This window comes from Haemaphysalis longicornis, unplaced genomic scaffold (genome assembly GCF_048455015.1).
Source record: "Haemaphysalis longicornis isolate Haplotype H1 unplaced genomic scaffold, Haemaphysalis longicornis Haplotype H1 scaffold_7, whole genome shotgun sequence".
Taxonomy (NCBI): Eukaryota; Metazoa; Arthropoda; class Arachnida; order Ixodida; family Ixodidae; genus Haemaphysalis; species Haemaphysalis longicornis.
In genome coordinates, this window is record NW_027526422.1 from 194,274,276 (window position 1) to 194,298,732 (window position 24,457).

General features: G+C 49.1%; 1 protein-coding gene across 1 annotated transcript; it reads right to left on the minus strand.

The window, feature by feature from the left end:
• Positions 1 to 481: 481 nt before the first annotated feature.
• LOC144145671 (uncharacterized) lies at positions 482 to 11,784 on the minus strand. The gene is made up of 5 exons (XM_077677336.1): positions 11,440 to 11,784; positions 9,022 to 9,199; positions 4,031 to 4,174; positions 3,819 to 3,928; positions 482 to 1,158 (listed from the first exon to the last, which is right to left on the minus strand). The coding sequence occupies exons 1-5, from the start codon at positions 11,692 to 11,694 to the stop codon at positions 907 to 909; spliced, it is 939 nt and encodes a 312-aa protein (XP_077533462.1). The 5' UTR covers positions 11,695 to 11,784; the 3' UTR covers positions 482 to 906.
• Positions 11,785 to 24,457: the final 12,673 nt, after the last annotated feature.

Consider the following 24,457-nt stretch of genomic DNA (forward strand, 5'->3'; position numbering starts at 1 on the left):
GCGATGGGAGACCTTGCGGTCCAGCCCCGCCCTGCCGACCCAGCTCGCGCTGATGGCCAGGGGCCAGGAGCTGCTGGCCCAATACGGTTCCCGCGACCTGGGAACCGCTGCGTCTGGCGTCTGAAAACGCCTCGAGCTCAAATAAAGTTACTACTACTACTACTACTACTTCTGGAGAGGCAGGGGGAAGATAGAAGGATTTATCCGAGTGGCGAAACGAAGCCGAATATGTATCAGAATGTGAACCACGGATAACATTTGCAAAATAAGTGGTGAAGGCGTTAGCAATGCCCTTTGGCTCCACAACACAAGAATCATTCTAAATAATTGAAGTAATGGCTTTCTTTTGATCAGCGTTATTTAAAGATTTATTCAGTAGTTTCCACTTTTTCTTGGTGTCATGGCCGCACAACTGCAGCTGACGTTCATAATATTGCTGCTTGGGAGATTTAAGAAGGGACGACAGAATTGAAGCAAAACGTTTGTAGCGTTCTTTAAGGTTACAGTTAAAAGGTTGACGCTTCGTTTTCGTGAAAAGGTTTTCTTTCTTACGTAAACAGCGTAAAAGTGATTGCGAAAGACAGCGACTACGAGGGGCGTCGTATCGCCTGTTTGAAGTTTTTCGTGTAGTGCAACTGCTTACAGCATTTGTGAAAATTGATAATATGTGAAAATACCTATGTAACATAGAAAGGACAACGACCTTTACTGAAACACACAATAAGCTCTTTTTGCAGGATCGTGCCAGAAAGTTTGTTTTCATCACAAAAATGCGTTTCATTACACGTATGTGTCGACCGGCCGTGAATCCTTTTCGCAGCAAAGTTAAAACAGGATTTTTCAATTCACTGATATCGCAATAGGCCGACATCAATGATTTCAGCCATGCCCTTAGGCCACGGGAGTTCACGGCACGTCTTCCCCTGGGTCTGTGCTGTGCGCTCCCAGCGAATACTGGTCGTCGGCGGCCCGGGTCAGGGCGTAGCTTCCCGTGGGGCTGTCGGTGAGCTTTTCTGAGCCCGCGCGCGAAGAGCCAGGCGCGCTCCCGTGCGAGCTTCCGGGCTTCTCGGCTTCGGCCTGGAGGGCACCGTCTCTTCCCCGATGCTTTTCCAGGAAGACGGGGGGTGCGTTGGACACGCAGATGTCTTCTCCAATGGCCTGTTTCAAAGGGGTGTCATGGGAAAGTGTTGTGAAAGGAGAAACATGCGAGGGGCACATGGCTGATTTCAACGCTATATCTGCGGAAGGAGTAAGCTGACAAAACCTACAGGTTTAAAGCGAAACGCAAAATACCAGGCATGGTGGAGCTCACCGGTGTATGCATACGTGATATTCTGGTATTTCAAGAGGAATTTATTTGGATAGTGTCCGTTGCGCTGTTTTTACGGCTGCCCCTCACACGAAAGCGCACACTCGTTTGCACGCACACACGCACGTACACGCGAAATGACGAACCCGAAAAGCGTTTAAAACTACATTGTAATAACTTCTAATGGCACTGCAATAAGGAGTGTCCGATAGCCCCACGTACACTTTAATCTTAACCAGGTATGCCGAGAAGCGTTCTGCTGGTAAGATGCTAGAATATCTTATTTCCGTGGAAATGATGACTGCAATAGTGGCAAGTTTTTGCTCCTTTGAGAAATTCCTTAGTATCATCACTGGCTTCCACACCGCCTGCAGGCGGCAGAGACAAATATTGCATGGACTCATAAGCAGGAGGACGTTCTGAGAGCCTGCACCTAGTGGGAGGTGTCCATAGTGCAAGATGCCTTTGTGCCAGCTGACCGTCCTGGCCGACTCCAGCCGCCGGGCTTGTACCAGGGCTTGGAGCTCGTGAGCTGGTCCACCCAGTGCTAGTAGGTAGTGATGGGATTAGGGCTAAGGGTATCGGGTTCTTGGCACTACCATACCAGCTGCCATAGGGGGCCACCAACAGCGCAGAAGTTAGGTTGGCGGAGTATTGCCTCTGGTATCTACCGTGTCGAAGGGTGTTATGGGACATGAATTGGTCTGTAGGCGTCGGATAGTGGTTTATGTGTGTTCGTGAGTTTGATTCCAAACAATGCACAGATAGGGCTAATCGTTTTTATCATAGCCGCAAAAAGAAGGCTATGATGAAACACACAGCTTCAGATTTGACTCGAACAATGTTGCTTGTGCTGTGACATGGCGGGAAAAAAAGACGCATTTGGAACTTGTTTCCAGGTGCACAAGGTCGTCAAGCATAAATTTTTGTATTCGTCAGACAGAGTGGAGGAGATCTGAAAGCCTCTTTGGAATACGGAAATGCGCTAATCTATGGTTATTCATGTTTTCAAACACAATTGACGGACATCCAGCTACTGTTGTAGTTCCTTAGCTTGCAGAAATACCTGGAGCTTTTTCTCTCTAAATTGGAATAACAATGCCTGCTTGCAATCTTTTGGATATGTATGCATTGTTCCACACTACAGGCAGCGGTGTAGTAACGCAATTTCTGTTTCTAGAAATAACATTATGTATTTGTAATGAGATTTTATCTGGCCGAGGCTGTGCTTCACCAAGATGGTGTAGGCAAACCTTAAACTCTCCAAAATTGTTGCAAGTCACCAAGTGGCTGCGCGTGAAGACGCCTGTGTGAAGTTATCCGTAATAGCGCTACTCATCTAACACAATTATCACTGAAGCAGCTCCCTATCGGGATGCACGCTTTCATAAATTAGTGCGAAACTTTACGCAATACCGGTTCCTGTTTATTACTGTATCAGAGTAACTAGTAAGAACACAATGTGGTAAGAGGTGATGGCTGTATACATGCACAAGCAAACGCACGCACGAACGAATACACTTGATGAGTACGTACATAGATCTAAGAATCATGAGTATGTTGATCATCATCATAATCACTGTCACCATCGTCGTCATCGTTATCATAATTATCAAAATATGTCCCCCGCAGGATAAATGTCCGACTCCACTAATTCCCAACTACATTTATCTTGCGCTGTCCATGTGCTTTTTCCAAACTCAATTCGTTCTTCTCCCTCCATGTCAGCGCTCTCCTACGTCTTTTCCCGTCACTAGGCAGGGCTACCCTAGTTCTTCCCAGGCTACCAGGGCTACCCTAGGGCTACCCTAGTTCCCTAGTCTTTCACTATTAGTCATCGCACAAAGCACGCATTAATTATAGCCTTAGCCTGTCTTCGACACAGGTTAGCATGCTCTTCATTACTTGGCAATGTTTGCTTCTGCTCCCTAGCCAATGTGAATTCTCAACATAGTTTTTCTTTCCCGTTGTTTAGAATGAGCCTCTCAACTTTCAGAGAAGTGGGTATTTTCACTCACCAAATCTTATGTTTCATTGCTTAGACCAACGTTTCTTGGTGTCTGTTTACCTTACTTTAGTATCACTTGCATTTATCTCTAATCCTACGACAATTCCACTTCTATGAGACTTTAAGGAAAAGGATTCATCAGGTAAAAATTTGGCAGTTGAGAATTTTTGGCGCGGATTGCATTGGTACAGAGGAGCAAAGCGCCTGCTTGATGTTCGTAGTAAATGCCGTCGTCCTGCAGTGAACACGAAAGACACTTTCGCTACTGCTCATGATGATGATGATGATTTGACCTGTTTGTGCCTAATGGCTGTCCCACGAAGACAATGATTTTGACGGCGATGCGGATTTGAAGTAATGACTACATCGCGATGAAAACTTTTCACGACGAACGTGCATACCGACAAATGTGTGTTTGCGGGCGGAAATGAAAAAATTCAAGTGTTAATAATTTGGGTACCGCTATCTGTTCTTTCAGTGTAAGAGCTCATGGCAGCTCACCTTCTTGTGCTTGAGAGCACTTTTGATACAGCAACAGAGGACCAGGATCCAGGTGACGGCGAATTGTGTGGCCCCCATGCTAATCAGGATTAGGGAGCTCAGCGGCATAACTGTGGAGAGAATAGCGGCAGCATATAATGCGTGGCGGGTTATCCCATTATATTCGTGACACAGTGGGGCTGTCGTCCCAGGTTACGGCACACAACACTCACGGCACATGGAGTTTCCGAGATTCGCCTCGTCGCTGTTGTCGCCGCAGTTGTTGACGTTGTCGCATACGTATTCCTTGTAGATGCAGCGACCCCCGGAGGCGCACTGGAACTGCTGGGGCCCACACTTGCCTTCACTCCGAGACACTACGAGAACAGGCAACGAACGATGCTTACACTCCATAACTTAGCTACCAGAAACACCTAAACTGTCTTCTGATGATCGATTGCAATACTTTAGTATTGGGATAATTTTTAAAATAAAATCATGTTGTTTGCGTACATTGTTATCTGGAACCACTTCTTAAACAGGAGGGTTAAAGACCAGCGTTTTCCAGACCTTGCATTTATTGCAGACACACCAACCGGGATGGACCATAGGAGGACGCTTACTTGAAGTAGCATGCATGATGACTATATATACACATAGACAAAATAGGGCTCTTTAGTGCCTTGTTACTTGACCCTTGTCAATGAGAGTCTGGCGCCCGCAAACTTGTTAGAATGCATAAGTCTTAGAGACGCCCTTGTTCAGGAAGTCTTTGCAGTCAATCTTTGTGAACACGCATGGCGGGATGTAATCTTTTCTCTGCACGGCGAGCCTCTTTACCTGAGATGAGACCATGGCGGCATATGCTCAATCTAGACGGGTGAATGCCCCCACGCGGAAGCCATTACACGCATTTGAGGGTAGGCGATTATGGTGAGCGGAAGATCCATAGTGGAACCTAATTATAAGGCAAGCTGGCCAATGCGCACATCCGCTGCTTCAGTAACCCGGTCGAATCTTGTTGGTGCCAATCGCCCAGCACGCGAGCTGACGAGCGATTGAAAATGGTAGAAATCATGCGAGCGTGCTCGAATTCTATTACATATACCATGGTAATAGATGGCACGTGCCAATAGTGCGAGCCAGACCCTGAGGGAGACCGTGGAACGTTCCTTAACTTACTCCCAAACTGACGCCCCGTATGTTCTGCAACCTCACGCTTTGTCAGCATTTCTGATGGTTTTGAACACCTCATTATAGCGCTCTTTCGCACGGACACTAAGAAAAGAGACGACAAACCACAGGGCTGACTCACAACCGCCTTTTCAGTAGAACAGACACAGATTTAAATACTACAACCTAAACTCTTGTGACCCCAAATCGTACATACGTCACAATCCATCATGTTATCTCCGAAACGTGACAGACACTAAATGTGTGGATGAAGGCGCGTGTTCTATATTTAAGCAAAACAGCGATTTAAAAATTTAAACTCCATTTTATTTAAATACATAGAAGGCAAACTAAAGCACCACAGGTCTTTTTTCATATTTTATACCTCGATAATCTCGCCTTTCAATTTATCCTTGGGCACAAGTAGTATCACTGTTTCCTTGAACGCAAGCTCGCATTTACACTCTAGAGGTGCTGAGCCACGTGCGAGTAGGCGTATCCTGCTAACGACCGTCTATGTTAACATTAATACACCTACTCGCACGTGGCTCAGCACGTTTCAGAGTGCAAATTCTAGCCTGGGTCCCGGGAAACAGTGATGCTATCTGTGCACAATGACAAATTGACACGCGATATTACGAGGCATATAAGAAAAAAAGAGGTGCGGTGCTTTAGTGTCCCGTCGATTACATTACATTAAAGTGAGTTTGCATTTTTAAATTGCTCTCTAGCGTAAATGTAAAACACGCGCCCCCATCCACACAGTTTGTTCGTGCCTGCCATGTTTTGGAAATAACATGATGGATGGTGACGTATGTATGTTGTATGGTAACATGGGTTTGGGTTGGAGTATTTAAATGGGTGTCTATTGTTACAAAAAACGGTTGTGAGCCAGCGCTGCGATTTGTCGTCTTTTTTCCTAGAGTCCGTGTGTAAGTGCGCTACCATTAAGATGTTCCAAATTCAATACCAACTAGCCCACTTGTCACTTTTCTACAGTATATTTCTGATGGTACCGGAGGCCATTTTAGCTTTAAAAAACGCAGCCGGCCGCGATCTTGGTAAAATCCAGGCAACCACTGCGTCAGTAAAAATTCAAGTGACAATCATAGAGGAGGGCTTCGAATGTTCGTGTGGGGAGAAGTATTTGTTGACTGGAAATTTTTGTTTACCTAAATCACGGATGAAAATGTTACAGTCACCAGTCTATCTCACCCACTGCAGGGCAAAGGCCTCTCCCATTAATCTCCAACTACCCCGGTCCTGTTCTAACTGTGACCATTTTATTCCCGCAAACTTCTATCTGCCCATCCAACTTTCTGCCGCCCCCAGCAAGGCTTGCCGTTTCTAGGGATCCACTCTGCTACCCTTAATTACCAACAGTTATCTTGCCTTCGCATTACATGCCCTGCCCACGTTCATTTCTTCTTCTTAATTTCTGTTAATATGTCCTTAGCCCGCGTTTGTTCCCTGACACACTCGGCTCTCTTCTTGTCCCTTAATGTTACACCTATCATCTTCCGTTCCATTGCTCCCTGAGTCGCCCTCAATTTAAGTTGAACCCTGTTAGTAAGCCTCTAAGTTTCTGCTCCGTAGGTGAGTACCGGTAAGATGCAGCTTTCATACACTTTCGTCTTCTCGGATAATGGTAGGCTGCCATTTATTACCTGAGAATGCCTGCCGTATCTGAGAATGCCTGCCAATACATGAAAATGTATTGACATTCACAGTTTCTTTGCAATTATCGGTGAAAGCAAGCCCCTTTAATGTTCCATTTAGGCCCTCGTTCAAACTTTGTTGACGTGACAAGTGCACAACCTGAAAGCAGAGTGTTTCTCTCTAGGGAACGGTAACCGGTAGCACAGTTGGTAATGCCGAACTCTCGCGAGAAGGAGACCCCGTCCAGTCTATTCATGTTAGAATAAGGTGTGTGCCTAGCTACAGACAAAAATTCGACCTCGTATCTGCTTCCTGATGTCATCGCGTTCTAAATATCATAGAAAGACGATTGTCTTGTGTGCCCCTCCAGCATATTTGGGTCGCCGACGTGTACCCACACTACAGTTCTTGTGCGTACAATAAATGGAAGCTTCACAAAGCTGTTTTCGTGTAACTGTAGTAAATGCGGCAGCATTGATAGAACAACCCCTTTAATGCTTAAAACCCTTTACGGCCCAGCCCACACAAAATTGTGGGTCAAGAAAGTCGTTCATTAGGTGGACCCTGCTTCGGTTTTGGTTTCACAGCCCTGGGTAGTCGCTGCGAACGCTTCCGAGACCTTATTGGTTTTGGTAGTTCACTTATGTCGGCACCAGGGGGCGAGAAATCGCACATTGAAAACGGCGCCGAAGCCGGCGCGATCACGCTAGCCGCCTTCAAGATGAAAACTCATATTTCTTCTTGCTATTCTCGTATTTTCTGAATAACAAGCGTACCAGGCGACTTGAAGGACTTGGGAAAAACACGATCGGCTAAAAAACGCACGCGTTTCCTTCGTGTGCGTTCCGTCATCACGCTTGAAAAATGCACCCACAGTTATGTGTGGGCTGGGCTTTCGTCGTCACAAAAAGTTTGCTGGGCGGCACAGGGTGGCGGGCTCGTGCACTGCAGCTCTAGCGGTAATTGTTTTAAGTGCGAATGCACTTTATAAGCGACACTGAATTCCGGCGACCGCCGTCCGCCCACATAGCAACAGCTGCGGGTGTGCGCGCTCCTCGTCTTCCTTGGCAACGGGGGGGAGATGGTCGCGCGCTGCCTGGCCGCTGACATGGCACATACCCACGTGGGGGATTGGCCAGGGATCTCCTCGTCTTCCTTGGCAACGGGGGGAGATGGGCGCGCGCTGCCTGGCCGCTGACATGGCACATACCCACGTGGGAGATTGGCCAGGAATCTCCTCGTCTTCCTTGGCAACGGGGGGAGATGGGCGCGCGCTGCCTGGCCGCTGACATGGCACATACCCACGTGGGGGATTGGCCAAGAATCGGGCGTGAGAAGGGCTAATGCACCTGCTTAAAGGAGCACTGACACGAAAATTTTATGGTACACTTTTATTGCTTTTATCGACGCTTAATGGCCTGGCGACCCTAAAACAGCCCTTCAAATACTTCAGCGCGCGATAGTTAATTACATTGAACGACCGGAAAATCGTTTGTTTCAAATTCCCGCGCTTTCATCCCGAACGGCGCATATGACAGCCTCCCGGTTTGACCTCGACGCTTTGTGCGGACGTCACCGGCGCCCGCTTGAGAGGGTGTTGCGCCTGCTCGCCGCTCGTGGGGCTGCGCGCGTGAAGTGACGTAACGAGTTTTTGACGAGCGCTGTCACGTCACTTCTTTTTCCTCTCCTGGAGTGATGTCACGCTGATGTCCATTTGCTGAGTTCCGCTCCGCGCGCTGCTCCGCCGGCGCGATAAATGCGATCCAATTGAACTATGTTCTTCGCGTCGCAGGCCGCTCATATTTCAGCCACGGTATTCTGTTGAGTGAATGAAGCGAACTGTGCAATAATATTAACGCCGAAAATTGGTGTCAGTGCTCCTTTAAAGGAGTACTGACACGAAATTTCAAAGCTGAGATCCGCTCTAGCAATCAAGTACAACGACAACACAAATAGGTGTCTGTGAATAAATGCATCTTTCTTTCTTTGTAGTTGTGTGTGTGTGACCTCTCTTTCGCGAACATTACCGAACCGCGCAAATTCAACTCGTGCATTCGCACTTTCACATTCTTCCCCTCGGGGAAATGCGGGGAAATTTTTCTTGCTTTCCTGGTGTCTCATTTATTCGCGGTTTGGTGCTTGCTCGTTCGTAACGTTTTCTTGCGCCTTAACCTTGAACTAGTTCCGCAATTACTTGTGATAATAATATTAATTGTAATTATTATATTAACTAAGATTTCATTATTATTTCCACAAAATCTTTTTTATAATATACGCACACCTGAAACAATATTAATTTTGTTCATGCTGCGGTTCTTGTGCATGCGTTTACAGGTAAACATCCACCACTTTTCTCTGTACAGCCCGAATACTTGGGGTAGTTGATGCTCACCTTGAGAGAACGAGGTCACGATGGCGGCTAACGTGTAACCCTCGAAGAAGGACGACAGCGGCGTCGGCGTGTGCAGCTTCAGCGTCACCGATTGCGACGTGTGGAAAAACACGTGCTGGTCCTCTCGCAGCTTTCCGCAGCGGTCCTGTTCCGAGGCGACGCTGTATTTGGTCTCCACCTGCGACCCGGGAACCATGCCATGTGAAGAAGTAAGCCATTGGGAATTGAAATGGCGGCTCTACTTTCCTGGGAACCCTGCTTTTAAATGCGGAGCATTTCTTAAGCTCGCGATGTCACTCGTCAATGTTGTCGGCGCCGTCCACACGCTCACTGCGCATGCGCGTCGCGTCGAGCCGCAGGTGCGCGTCTCTCCCCCGTACCCTCCCCGCTCTCAACAACAGGTGCGGCAGTGCGGGAGGAGCGCGTGTACCCCCTGCGCTCCGTCGCTCTCAACAACAGCTACGGCGGTGCGGGGGGAGCGCGTCTGTGCGCGCATGCGTCGTAGCTACCCGTGCGCTGCGTCCCTCTCAACAGTAACGGCGGCAGGGCGTGTACACGTGATAACGGCGTGGTGGGTGCGTGGAAAGTTCGCGCGCTTGTGTACGGAAGTGTGAGCATGCGCGTCTCTCCCCCGTACTCCTCTCCCTCGAACGCGGGCGGTGTGTATATAAGCGGCGGAGCGCGCGTTCGGAATTCAGTCAAGGGCGTCTTTGCTTGGCTTTCGCTTGACTTGACGCTTTGCTTGACGGCACCAAGCAATAAAGACAGACTTTAACTTTACACTCCTTGCCTTCGCTTCTCATTCATTCAATAAATAAGAATAATAAAGACGAAATAACAATTAGCATTCCCAAACCATACCCAATTACGCAACATTCACGCCATACCTCCACCACTCTGCGATGCATTTACTCGAGTTCCCCCCGTGGGAAAATGAGGGCGGGTTTTTTAGTTCCCCTTTGAAAGGGAGGCTGATTGATCGCGTTGTATGAATCGACCGTTATAAGAAACAAGAAACTGGGGTTGTAGCTCGAAAGAAAAATACGCCGAGGACAAATTTTATGAACCAGCGGAGCATATTTAGTGGTAAATATTAAAAGCAAGCCTGCCTTTCAACTATTACAGCTAGGCAATTTGTAAACTGTGCATTCTTTGAACCCTCTATAACAAAATGGAAGTCATCTCGCCCTGCGAAAGTGGATGTCCAGCGCAGCTGGTGTAAACCCCTACACATGCTACTGATGGGGGAGGGTATGAAACGTTCCTCGTTGTCTCAGCGGGCTTTTCACTTGCCCTCGGCTTGTCTGGCGACAAATGCTGGGTCCAGACTAGCCTGACTCATGCGCTATCCCTCTAATGACGTCACCCCACCTCCCATTTGGAGAGCAGCTGCCAATCTAATCTTTACCAGGACACTTGGGGGGGGGGGGCTATTCCATTGTCTACCGGTGCCTTATCTCTCCATCATGCCGTTCAATGCTTCTTTTGCGGTTTTTTTCTTTCCAGGAATACTGAGCTCTATGCTGCACGCCTGAATAGCCTCGCGCATGCGCTCGTGGTTTTGAGCGAGAACTGCTGGGTCCTGCTTTGATGTTAAGTTTACCACATGAAATTTTTGGACCACCGAGAGTTTACAAGCTTCGCTGTAGAAACTCTGAGTTTTACAATACATCGGAGGCTTTGCTCGTACACACAATGCACTAGTGTGAACAGCGCGTTTCTCGATGAATGTCCTTTGGGAGAGATGTGCCCCTTCTCGGTGAAACGTGCAATCATCTCGGATAAAGAAGGCCTGCAGAATTAAGCGCGTCCCGGTGCGCGCATGTCGGTTAGTTGTTAATCGGTTCACGTGTCGCCAGTACCCCGAGAGCGCCGTCTTTGTGGAGGTTTCAACTAGAAAATATTGTACGTCGCCCACGAACACAACACAACCGGTGGCCCTTGCCACAGGACAGGATTCATCATTATGAGGAACGAAGCCCTCGCGAAAACTATAGGGGAGAACGACAGGGGATGTTCGCGACCACCACACCACCCAAGCTATGAATAAGTTTGCGGGGCGGTGTGGTTTTAAATACTCTCCCCGGTTTTGGATTTGCATGTCATCATGTCCTGCACTAGCGAGACCGAGTGCGGCGCCAGCTGAGAAAACTGCGAATGCAAGGTGAGCTGGAGCGAGTTCTCGAACAGTGCGGATGACGTCAAACGACGTGGGATATGTGGGGTGTGGTGGGTCCACAGAAATTACTGACAAAAGAAGAAATAGTGGGCGGTGTAAGTAATGACAGGACTGCGTAGCCTGCAACTTGCTCGGGCTGTAATGGCCCCTTCCTAACTAGATCGTGCCACCTCCAGTCATGGCTCGTGTCACTTGTTCTGCTGCCACGTAGCAATATATACGTGCGAAATTATACTCACGGAGAGGTAGTCGATGCAGGAGCCGTTCAGCAACCCGTCGCGCAGGTTCATCTCGACGAACGATACGATCAGGCCCGTGGCGTGCTTGGTGAACAGCTTCATGGAGCACCCGTACTCGTGCCGACCGCGGCCGTCCCGGAACTGTGTGGCGGTCACTATGGCCGCCGACTTGATCTGCGTCGCGTTCCACAGCTCGCGCTGGTTCTCCTTGTTGTCGCAGTGGTCGTTCAGAGACACTGTGACGATGAAGCACATGAAAAAAAATAATCAAGCCCTCTTCTAAACACAACAGGGGTGCGCGCATATTCTGTCACCAGCCAGTATATAAAACAAAACCAAACTCACATCGGAAACCAACCCTTAACCGATCTGAAAGCCATCCCAATCAACCCAAACCGGTACCAAATCAACCCAACCCCTGGCCATTTAACCGAGGCGGAACTGCACACAACCCACTAGATCAGCGTGATCCTATCTGAAACAAAACAATACCACACACACACACCAGAAAAAGAATCACCCCTCACCCCATAAATAATCACCTCGTCACGGACAGATATTCATTTCCGCTGGCGTGTCTGCTGTCACGCTATATTTCTCGGAAACTTTCAAGTCAGCCGCCCATCTCCCGACATGCAACGCGCCCTACCAACGGTTGCGTCCGTGCCAACCGTGCAGCGGGAACATGAGCAAACATGAGCATACAGCGTGTCATTTAAAATTAGCCGCTCATTTCCCGGCGCGCAGTGCGGCCCACAGGCGACAGAGTCCGTAGGAGCTACTAAGTGCAAGGAATAACCTCTGACGCCTGGCTGATGAAAACCGTGTCGAAATGGCGCAATTGGATAGACATCGGCTTCATAAGGCAAGGGAAGCACGTGCAATTCCGAACGAGAGAAGCGTGATTTTCTAGGGCCGCTTGCATTTGCGGAATGCCTTCCCGGGGTTCCACGACACAAGTCAGTCAAAACAAGCTTCGCTTGAAAAGAAAGAGCCCGCGCCATTTTCACTTTTTCTCGGATGTCTGTCTGTCTGTGTCTCAGTCATTCGCTGAAACCGCCAGGCAAAAGCAAAAGCTGCAATAACACTTGAACACGCGATATATATATTGACAAGACGGCTGTAACCTAATAAATCTGCATCCATGGCTCTCACGTGTCCACATGATTCAGCGCAAACGAAGCCTGAGGCACATTTGAAGTACACTTAAGTGCACAACAGGGGTTACCAGCGCTGTATTGGAATACACCCCCGATCAGTTTTTACGGTAACAAATGATGAAAACGTGCAGCGTGTACCTGCTTGGTTTACTGTAAACATAGTAAAAATGGAGGCCTTCTGCCGCCCCGCTTACGCAAAGCTTTCCCTTCCTTACGGTCGCACTCCCAGTGTGCTCTTACGTTCTCTCCCACTTGCTCTACGACAAAGCACATTCGAAGTTGGCCAATTTCAATTTTCCAGCGTTCGCACTGCTCCCTTGCCGTCTGACAGGACCTTTGTTTATTTTTTGGGGCGAAGCGTCCTGAGCACGAGCTCTTTTTAAAGAGAAGCCTTTTGCCTCTACACCGCGAGGGTTCTGTTTCGAGTGCCAACAGAAAACTTCCGCGGACAAATAAAAGAAGTTACTGGTACCGCCAGGAATCGAAACTTGAACAAATACAGAAACGCAGCTAGAGCGCGTTCTCTCCCCTATTGAGCTACGAGCTCACACGGAGACAGGGGAGACAGACGGTGCACTCACCGAGCAGATCTGCGGGTTATAGTCCTTGCGTAAAGTAAGATCGTCTAACACGGTCCTAGAACGCCAGCGGACGCTCACCCGTGAACGCCAACAGCTCAGCTGTTTCATGAACGTTCACAAGCATGGAAGCTGCTCCAATTTTTTTTCCCTAATAACCCGTCAGCAGGATGTGACGTAACGCCAACAGTAAAATGAACGCCTTCCAAGAGCTTTTCATTTTTAAAGTGAAAGCATCAGTGAACTATGCTTTCCGAAAATCCGGCGTCCATTAAACACAAAATGGCCGTCTGGTGCAGGTTATAACCGTTTAATGAATACTTCAAATTACAGAGAAAGTGCCGCTTCCGCGTTGCCAGGAAGATCAGCTGCGCAAGCGATACAATAATGACACATATCGCACAACGGAATACGCGCAAAGTCGGCGTGGTTCAGTACACGGAGGAACGTCTTGCGACGCACGGGGACACGACGGGATACGCACAATAACAGGTGCTTACTTCATTTTGCAGACACTCGTGCTTTCCTTGGCCGCGATTCCTGCAGATGGCTACACGTGTCAGCAGCATGACCAAAGGAGCGGGAACACAACCAACGGCGATCAGCGCGCACTGCCCGTCATCTTTTTCACGTATTGGAACCCCCCTGGGGTTCCAATCAATCAAGTGACATATGACCACCATGACGTCACATCAGCTTCAGCAACAACTGTAAAGGAGGCCATTCACCGTTTCGAATTTGTGGGCATGGCAGACCCGGCAGTGCAATGACGTTAAGCCGCCCTACTTCATTTTGCAGACACTCGTGCTTTCCCTGGCCGCGATTCCTGCAGCCGGCTACACGTGTCAGCAGCAGCATGACCAAAGGAATGTAGAATCAACCGACGGCGATCAACGCGCACTGCCCGTCTTCTTTTTCGCGGATTGGAGCCCCCCTGGTGGCCCAATAAATCAAGCGACACATGACCACCGTGACAAGTGGTGCGTAAACGTTGCGGGATTACTAGTGAGAGCTGTAGTCTGGAGTCTCTAGACTATCTTTCGACCACTCTTGCTGCGTTTGCACGACTTTATTCAGCACAGAAAATAATTCGAAAATACTGTCCTCTTCTCGGCATCCTGCTTGGCTATTTTCTGCGACGTTTCGTAGGACGTCAACACCAGATGGCATGGCTTGACATCGCTACTGCACGGCTCGCCGCGTTTATTCGGCCGGCAGGCAGCGGGTCGTCGGAATTTGTTTGCTCAGTTGAAACTCAGCCACGACACGTTTGTGCCTGGAAGAACGTGGCTTTAGTTGGTTAGATTGTAGACTGTATCAAGTCGCTCCACAGAAGCGTACATGCGACGCTTCGCTGACGGGTACGTTAGTAGAAAAATCTCAGGCCATTTGAAGGCGGGAGGAGAGCCTGCGAAGTTTATATAGGCACAAAGGAATTTAAATCAACCGAAACTTTCATCTTACAGCGTAAAAACAAGGTGCGGGAAGCACTTTTCGCGGTGGGTGAACTAGTACAGCGCCCAGCAGCCAGCCGTGCATTCGCGAATTGATTTTCTGCCTACGGAATGCAGTCGCTAGAGGTGAGATATTTGTGGGAATTTGGGGTACGCTTACTGCATGAGAGCTATTCAAGAAATAGTTATCTAAGCTGCCTCGCATGCTAAAACGAAATTAAAATGTGAAAAGGCTATGCAATATATACTTTATATTTCGACTCCTGACAAGATACTCATGGCCTACTGGTCTGGAGCACTGGGTATATTGCTGTTTATTTTTTCACTTCGCAAGTTCGAATCCCAACAGCGCATGCTTTTGAATTTATATATTTGCTTTTGGATAATGTTTTCTGTAATGAATTCACTATTTTTACTTTGTAACGTTTATTGCTCCCCGAGGGAGTTCACAGAACGCGTGCTGAATACCACTGACGCGCTGGCGAGTTCTCGCTGGCGTGGAGTTGCCATAAGCACCGACTGCTTGCTGGCACAGTCCCGAATCGGCCGACCCTTGGCCTGGTGCGAACACGCCTCTTACGTTACAGGCACGAGCCAGGCAAACTCCTGAGGTGGGGGAAAAGCGTATCGCATTTGACTGTCTCTGGTGACGCGGGGGGCGTTCATCAACTGCGTGCGCCTCGGCCAGTGATCGTTACGATTTCAAGTCGAGCTGACAGGCTTATCTGACGCATTTTACAGCCGACAACATGGCAGAAGCACAGTATGCCGATTACTGAGATATCGACCATTCACAGCCAACGATAACATCGGAGGAAAAGTACGTTGTTTCACAGAACCGAAACGAAACCTGTCTTGCATTCTAATCTTGGACATCGTCCAATTTCATTGAATCTTATATTGGCATCACTGCTTTAGGTGGTGCGGCCGCCGCACACCACGGAAGGTAATTTTTTTTATCTTCGAGGCTTTATAAAATAAACATTAGCTTATTGACCGTATAAACCATGAAAACTGTGTTTATTTGGGTAAGTCTATGCAATTCAAGCAAGAAAAGAAGCTTGAAAATTTCGCTTCAGTGTCGTTTTGAAGAATGGTGGGTCCGGCACTATAGCGCGCTGCATAGCTTAACGCAACGCAACCTACGCTAACTTAACATACCTTAACGAACAGAAAGCAATTATTTAAAACACCGAAAGCTATTTTAAGCCGTGGAAATTATAAATGACACGCGGCGAAAAACATCAAGGAGGCGACAGCAGGATTTGAACCACTGCCTTTGGCACCGGGTAGCTAAGACGCAACCTGTTTGTTCACCAAAACTGAGGACGCTCTGTCTGCGCCAGCCTAGTCCTGAACATTCGAATGTCACTGGATGGCACTCTACCCATGTTTGCAGTGCCAAGGTACAGCGCCGTCAGAGAGCACTGTACACACTGCGTAAGAAGAAAGCGTGCCAGAAATCCCTTACCTCGTTCGTAGTATGCCGGATTGAGCGGTTCTACGAGTGCTTCTGCAACAGGGAACAGCAATGCGGCGAGCAGGGCCCATGGTGCCATGTCTTTCTTCTTCATCTTCGCCACTCCAAACTCAGAGACGCGCGCTGAGATGACAACCCCTGAAATCAGCGAATGTCCAAGTAGACCGGCGGTCTGGCCTAAATCTGAGCGGCTCGACTGGAAGTTGTTTCTTACAAATTCCGCTTTCCCGAATTCAAAAGAAAGAAATGACCCATTGAGCACAAAATCTGCCGCTTGACGTCTGTACAAGCGAAACAGTACACAAAACAACCGGAGATGCAAAATGAATAAAGTTAACATAATTATGTTAAATAGGCTGAAGATATTGTGGGAGTGTTAGCGTAAAGAACCCAAAGCCACCAGGATGCTTCTGCATCACGCATAGCTGACACCCCTTTGGTAAAGCTTTTACACAGTTAAAGATGGATTTAGTGAATGTGTTACGGCGTTCGACTTGGAAAACGTCGACAGCTGGTGCACACAGATCAATGTGAGCAATGAGGTTTACGTGTCATGGCACGTAAAGGTTATCCGAAGTCAAGTTAAAACTCAATTAGGACACCGTATAACCATCCAGAGGGTATTTTGTGCTTAAAATGTCGACAACATACCCACCATAACCCTGGCCACGCGTTGGGGATTGACGACTACAGCAGTCGAAGAATCTCTTGGCCATTGCACCGATTTACAATCGGCTGCTGGGATGACCAGATGACGCCAGGAATGTTCGAAATAGAAGTCATATGGCTTTGCAGTCTTCGGAAGCGCAGCTGTCGGGCGCTATTCTCGTTGAGAATAATCGAGGAAGCCCTTATAAGAGAAATGACACCAGCAGTGAGTCTTTTGTGCTCACAGTCCGAGGAACACAGTGAATGTGCAAGCAGCAGCAGCACCCAGAGGCGCAGCTTCCGAAGAAAACACCAGTAACATTTCTCACTCTCCTCACCTATACACTCCGGAGTTGTTGTATACTGCGCAGCGACCGGGTGTGATCTGCAGTTCCAGGGAAACCTGGTCCAGCCGTTCATGCGAGCAGCGAAAGCACGCGCCAACGAAGACTAAGAATTGTCCGCCCACTGGCTCTTAATTTATTAGAAATAATCATTTATTCCTTCTCCTCCACTGCGGCCGCACTACGGAAGATCGAAGACGCGGAGGACGACGTGCTGCATTTCAGCTCCACTCGAAACATCAGCGTGGTCAGCAGAACAGCAGATCAGAAAAATATGAAAATTATAATTATTACGAAAAGCCTCTCGAAGAAGAGGCATCAGACGAATGCCGAAGCCAGAAAAAAAAGGGGGGGATGGCCTTGGACATCGTGGTTTTTGAAGGAAACAAGGTCCCTTTCCACGTGGGCCACCATGGATCGGAAAACATGTGTTTTCTGAACAACCAGCACAAGGTGGGCGAAGATTCCAGCCGCCTGGGGCATTGCACCGACGAATGTCCTCCGCAGGACAAAACACTGCAAAGACTGGTTCGCTGAAAATTTGCCGGACAACGAGAAATGTAATCCTGATGCATTCTGCGAGAGAAGGGTCACACGACATGTGACAAGCCTCGAGTATGGACTGACCTCGAGCAGCTATGCTCGTCATTGTTTATGCTGTGATTAACACTGTTGCCCACCGAATCCCGGCGGGACCACCAAGCCTAGCGGCTGACGATGATTCCTATTGGTGGGTGGCGTTACATGCTCGCTACAACAAGCATGACGCCAAAAATCAAAGATGCCGTTTAGTTCAGGAGCGGCATTAGGAGCAGGACCAACAATCGCTCCAAAGTTGATGAGAAGACTCAAATAATCGAGACACGAAAAGCGGTGAGCCAGATCTGCCCTAGCGGAAAAGTACCAGGCTGGGACACAGGTAATGTGGTACTTTACTTATCCCGAAGTTTTCTCTCCGTCGATGAGAACGCTACTCATGAATAAAGTCACTCTTTTTCCAAGGCACTTAAAATCACCCAGTATACGTCTTACCCAGTCAGTGTGCGCGCCATTGTGCTCTGTTTGGTATAAACATATAAAAATCGTCTACGTATCTAAAAACCTTTCAAACCAAGTGATCGCTAAAACCACACTCGAAAGCGTGATCTGTCTGAGCTAATAATATAAAGCATAGTATGGGGGAAACGCGCTAACCTGTGCAAATACACTTCGCGTGCACGTAGAGGTGATTGTCAAGTGGCATGAAGGTGCTGCTAAGACACGCCTCTAACAAGGCCAGAAAGTTGTCTGCAGCGTTCTTATAGTGTTCTAGTGAAATAAACAATCGTCTGCGAGCTTAATAGCTGCCGAGCAGACAACTGAAATTCACAAACACTGGGCATAAAGTTTATAATCTGTTTTTAAAGGGACACTGAAGTGATTTGTAAACAGTGCGGGATTACGAGCGCAAACTGTAGTCGGGAGTCCCTGGGCCCTGTTTCGACCACTCTGTGCGCGTTTACGCGAATTTATTTAGTAGAAAAATCAATTCGAGAATGCTGTCCTCCTCTCTTTACGCTCGCCCATTTTCTGTGGCGTTTTCGTGTGACGTCAGCAGGAGAGGAGCCGACAATTGGCTGCGCTACTGCACGGCTCGCCGACCTTCCGCGACCGAGTCAGTCGGCCCACCGTTTAGTCCGCCGGCCGCCGACGGGTCGTCGCAATTCTCTCGATCAGTTGAAACTAAGCCACAACACGTTTGGGAATGGACGAATGCGCCTTTCTTTACTTGGTTAGTTTGTACTCTGTATCTAGCTCCATGTCAAGGTCGCTTCACACAAGCGCTGCACAAGCGCACATGCGACGCTTCGCTGACTGGTACGCCAGTAGGAAAATATAAGGCCTCTTGAAGAGGGAGAAGAGTTAGCGAAGTCAATATAGGTACTAAGGAAATAAAATCAAATGATATTTTTACCGTACAGCGTAAAACTAGGGTGCGGGAAGCACTTTTTTCTCTGGGCGAACAAGCAGAGCGGTCAGCCGCACGACTACGCATCTGCGAACGCTTTCCCGTCCATAGGTCGGCAAAACCGAAAGAACTCACTCAAACTCAATCACAATATTTTTCATTCACGCTGTACTAAATCAAACTCAGACTCAAAAAGCTCGTCTGTTCACAAAATCACTCGTACTCACTCATCAAATACTCATTTGTAATCATTCTCACTTGTACTCCCACTCATTTGTCCCCACGAGTATTTGTACTCAATCTGTACTCATGAGTACTGAATCTGTACTCATGAGTACTCACTCTGTACTCATGAGTACTCAATCTGTACTCATGAGTACTCAACCTTTTGTACTCATGAGTACTACTCATTCTGCACTCACGAGTACTACTCATTCTGCACTCATGAGTACAACTCATTCTGCCCTCACGAGTACTACTCATTCTGCACTCATGAGTACTACTCATTCTGCACTCATGAATACTCAATCTGTAGTCATAAGTATTCAATTCGTATTACTCATGAATAATCAACTTATCTGCACTGTTAGCTAGGTCGTATTTCGAATGGAAGAATAAATAGAAAAAAAATGTTTAATTGATTAGAAAAACACAGGTTACATATATATCAGGACAGAGGAAGAAACGTACGACATGGTGCACTGTCGTAGGGCGACTTACTGCGCGAAGGCACGTACATGTGAGGGAGCGAAACGGAACGTATGCACTCGCGTTGCCTCTGGTGTCTCCTTTTGTTTCAGGAATAAAACAACGAAGTCTAGGCCGGGTCGGGCTCAGGGGAGCTTGGGACTTGTCGGTACGGCCGTGGCCGTAAACTGCTGTTTTGTACGTGTCTTCGGGTGGCAGCTTTTGTCGTCCGTTTTCATTTCTGGGCGCGCTGATACTCTCGTAATCGTGCTTCAAATCTGAATTGTGCCTGCCCGCAGGCACAATGAAACGTTTGCGCAGATTGACGTCCGTTCGTATCCAGATCACTGTCCGCTTATTTACGGATGCTCGATGCTGGCGTTTGTTTTTATTGTTCCGGATACTAGAAACTTCGTTAAGAGGGTGTTCGTCTCGTTGAGTTTCGGAGAATTTCAAATCTGCTTGATTTTATTGTGTCTGTTCCGTGGGATTGCCTTCGTCAGACCTGAACTTGACAGTGTTTACGGCGTTGCGTTAGCCGCGCCGCTTCCGTCGGCGATTGTGTTTGTGTAGCTTGTCGCGTGCTTGATGCATTTGGGGGCGTAGACGTCCGGTTTGTCCGGTGGCGAGTTGCTTTGTGTAGGGATGGCATAGTTTGGCGCGTTGAGGACGTGGCTTGAATTGTCGCGGGCGTTGCGTATGGTGCGGGAGCCGTTTGGCTTTTCGTTTAGTGTGCGGTAGCGTGGCGTTTTCGTAGGGTGACATGGCTGATCGGTCAAGGTCGTTGCGGCTCCGTGCTCGCAGTCGCAGTGGTTGTTTCGGAAGCTAAACCGTTGTGGTGGGGAAGCAGGCGTGGTTCATGCCGTCCGTTCGGTCCCACATTCTTTGGCGTCGCAAGCGTGACTTCATCGTTAGGGCATTCGATGCCTTCGTCTGGATCGGGTTCATTTATTTCCGTTCTTGCCGTGTCCGTGTTGTCGCTCAAGCCCTCGTCTTTGGCCCGCTGTTTCGAGAATGCTATAATCGCTATCTCTCCCATACAAGCAGGCTCCATTCCTCCCGAGTCCGCTTGCACGCTGTTGCGTCCTCTTGTACGATGTGGTGTTTGTCGTGTGAGTTTCGGTCGGAGCGTGGGTGCCGGGGATCTTGTTCGTTCTAGCTCGGACATGCCGCATGCGCTGGCTATGTCTTTGCTCGTTGATGGACCTACCTGCATGAGTGTTATGTCGTTCGTCTGCTGGACGTCGGGCTGGAGCAGCGGGCGTGGAGAGCTCGTACGTTCCGGTAGGGTTGAACTGCATGCGCTGGGTCTATTGTTGCTTGTGGCCAGGTGATTTCTGCGGTTGTAACATTCGCTGGCCAAGTCCGGATAGTAGCAGTGGGAGCGGAGGATGTCGCGAATAGTAGTTTCCTCCGTGTGTGCTGGCTTGGTGGCGTTCCGTGCACTGTGCATTTCGTTCGCCGTGGTCAGCTCCACTGGTTCGAGTTGGATGTCGTTCGTCGCCTCTGGTGCGTTTCGTGCGCTGTGCGTCTCGTTTTATCTAGAAAACTCGCCTATAAATGGTATGCGGTTGTTCGCCACGTATGGTGCATTTCGGCCGCCGTGCGTCTTGTTCGCTTGTCGTGGGCATATCCACCAATTCCGGGTGTGATGTCGTTGGTTGCGTGGACCGGCGCCGGGACAGCATGAGTGAAAAATGTACTTACTGGCTTCGTGGCGTTCCGTGCTCTCAGCGTTCCATTCGTGTACGTCTGTACCGGAATAGCGGGTGCCAGGAACGTGGTGCCTTCTGGCTCGTGCACGCTGCGTACGTTGCGCGTCTCGTTGCTCGTTGTTGGAATGACCTGCGCGTGGGCGATGCAGCTCGTGGGCGATGTAGCAGAGCAACGTGTGTTCGTTATCTCGCCAGAAATGCACTGACCTTCGATGCGCTTCCGTAATCGTGGCGATTACCTGGGAGAGGTCCGGTGTGCATGCAATGACAATTTTGCATGCGTCGTATCGTTCATATGCGTGCCGTCGTGCATTCTGCCTATGTCCAGATCTCGTGCAGTCCAGGCACCGTGGGAAACGTGCGGCCGGCTCTCGCCAGTCCTCTCTGAAAACTTTCTCGTTCATCACCCACTCTTAACAACTGACCTGATCATATTGTCAAGTTTCTTAAGATCGTTTTGTCGCACGTTGAGATAGGGCACTGCATATGTTATGCGGCTGATGACGAAGGCCTGCACTAGGCGGAGCGTCTCGCATTCCTGGAGGCCCCCGTGTTTGCCTGATACTCGACCGATCATGTGGCTGATTTATTCACACGTGGATTTAGGTTTGTTAAGGGCAATGGCGTTATTGCATTTGTTATTACTCCCTTCTAAACGTCCGCCCAACGTTTAACACAGCTCGGGATGCACAATGAGCGCATAGAGGCTCAGTACACGAGTCAAATCATGCGACTGTCAATGACAACTACTGGCAGGCAGGTCCTTAAGATCTCCGCATCCCTCTACCCCCTACCACTAAAGACAGAGCGGACATCCCTCCCCCTTGGCGCCGCAAACTAATCGTTAAACCTCTGCCCCGTTATATGCATCCTGACCGAAACTCAGGAAGAAGGAAAGCCGAGCAACAGCCATAACAAAGCAATATGGCACCCGTAAAGGCGTGTATTATGTAGACGCAGCGGGGCCCACACCGGAGAGCATCTGTACGGTTGCGGGCCGGCATGAGGGAATACAGATGGGTGGATTACCGGTGAAAACGAGTAAAATTGAATTTGCTGAAGAGACGGCTATAGCTTTGGCCGCCACTCCCTCTGACGCAACGCACATAATGTCTGACTCGCAACAAGCTTGCCGAAATTTCATCAGAGGTCGGATAGCACTCCTAGCTAGAAAAAAATTCTCACAAATGCCAATCCAGAAATATCCGACACCATAAAACAACTTGTATGGGTACCTGGCCACCAGGGAGTAGAGGGGAACGAGGCTGCGCACACAGCCGCCCGAGCGTCTCTCCCCCGAAGTTCCTCTGACTTCCCAGGCTCTGACCGTACAATTGTACCTTACCCGCTAACCACATGCTGTGAGGTTACAACATACCTGCGCCATGGTAGGCGGGCGTTCCCGGTGCCCGCCAAGGGCCTGGATAGAACTGAGGAGCGCCATCTTCGCCGGCTGCAGACGGGCTCATTCTACAGCCCCGCAATGCTCAAAAACATCAACCCGTCCTTCTCGGGTTCGTGTAACTTCTGCGGTCAGTGGGCAGACACGTATCATATGGTATGGGCCTGCCAGTATGATCCAGGGTTAAAAGTCAAAGTGAAGCCAACGAGGGAGGGCTAGGAGGCGGCCCTGTCCGGCTGCTCGGACCTACAGTCTCAGCGGGCTCTCGTCCAGCGGGCACGGGCGGCGGCCTCGACCAATGGGATCCAGGACTGAGGAATACCACCCACGCAAGGAAGGCCCAACCACCTCTCCCTCTCTTTAACTCTGCCTTGTACATTAAGAAAGTTTTTCCTCCGGCTTCTCCTCACGCAGCCTCCTGCTCTCAAACAGCGCCGCTTGCAGCGTCCTCTGCCGTTTGGTGTCGGAGGCAGCCTGAAGTAGCGTTGGCACATTCGTTCGTTTGGAGAGATGGCGACGTCCTCCGTTGTCGTCTAGAAAACGCAAGACGATGTCGTCCTTACGGCCAGAGCAGGGTAGCCTTCGTAATCGTAGTGCGCTCACGAACTGCTGTTTCTTCGCAGAGCATAGGACGTACCGTTCCGTTGAAGACAGCAGTGTTTCGACCACCACTGACATGGAGTCCGTCGGTGCCTCACGTCTGCGTGCCGCACTCTCGTAGTTGTGGTGCGGTTCGTCCACGTTGTTCGTCTCTTCGTCCGTTCGTCCTCTCATGGCCTGAAATCCTGATCCTGTCGACTGCAACATCTTAGCTAGGTCGTGGCTCGAATGAAAGGCTAAACAGAAAAAAATAAAATGTTTAACTAAGTATGCGAGGCAAAACAAAATATGCGAGGCTAAACAAGGCGTCGCACGCGTTTAACTGGATATTATGATGTCCGATTCATAACTCACAAACGTGCTTAGGTGTACTCGGATATTTTATTTTCATTGATGGGGCAAATTCCACCACCACGCCTGTACGGTGGGGCCATATGCTAACTTGTAAATGGCACTACACGAGACCATGTTACTAGTGAGCCTGAGCAAAATGTTTCAAAACGGGAACCTTATAAAACCATATGGGCGCACGTACATCTGCCAAATTGTCGCTTGAATGCGCACAGCAGAATGGTGCGGACAATTTCGGAGAGACAAACGTTACAAACCACGCAGTCGGTTTGACGCGAGTTACGTAAATTAACAGCGACTGTTGAAATGAGTGGTTCGGCTCACGAAACGACTACACAGCGTGACCTGCGTCTACGGAAACTTCTGAAGACCGAAAAAGAGGCACTTCAGTACGCCTAGTACGTGCATTGTTAGCAGCCTCCACCGCCTCTCCCGTAAAACAACTGGAAGGGAGCAAGCGCAATGAAGCCGCCACGCGTTCACAGGCCGCGTCAACAAAAATAACTGCGGCAGTCAACAAGTGCCATAGGAGTAGAGAAACCGCGGCCGCGTTTCCCGCTGGGCCCTCACCCCGTCGTTTTTCCCTCTTCACCATGACCCCTTTACAGCGCGAAACACAGCGCGAAACAGGGACCGGGAAAGGAGGGAGGT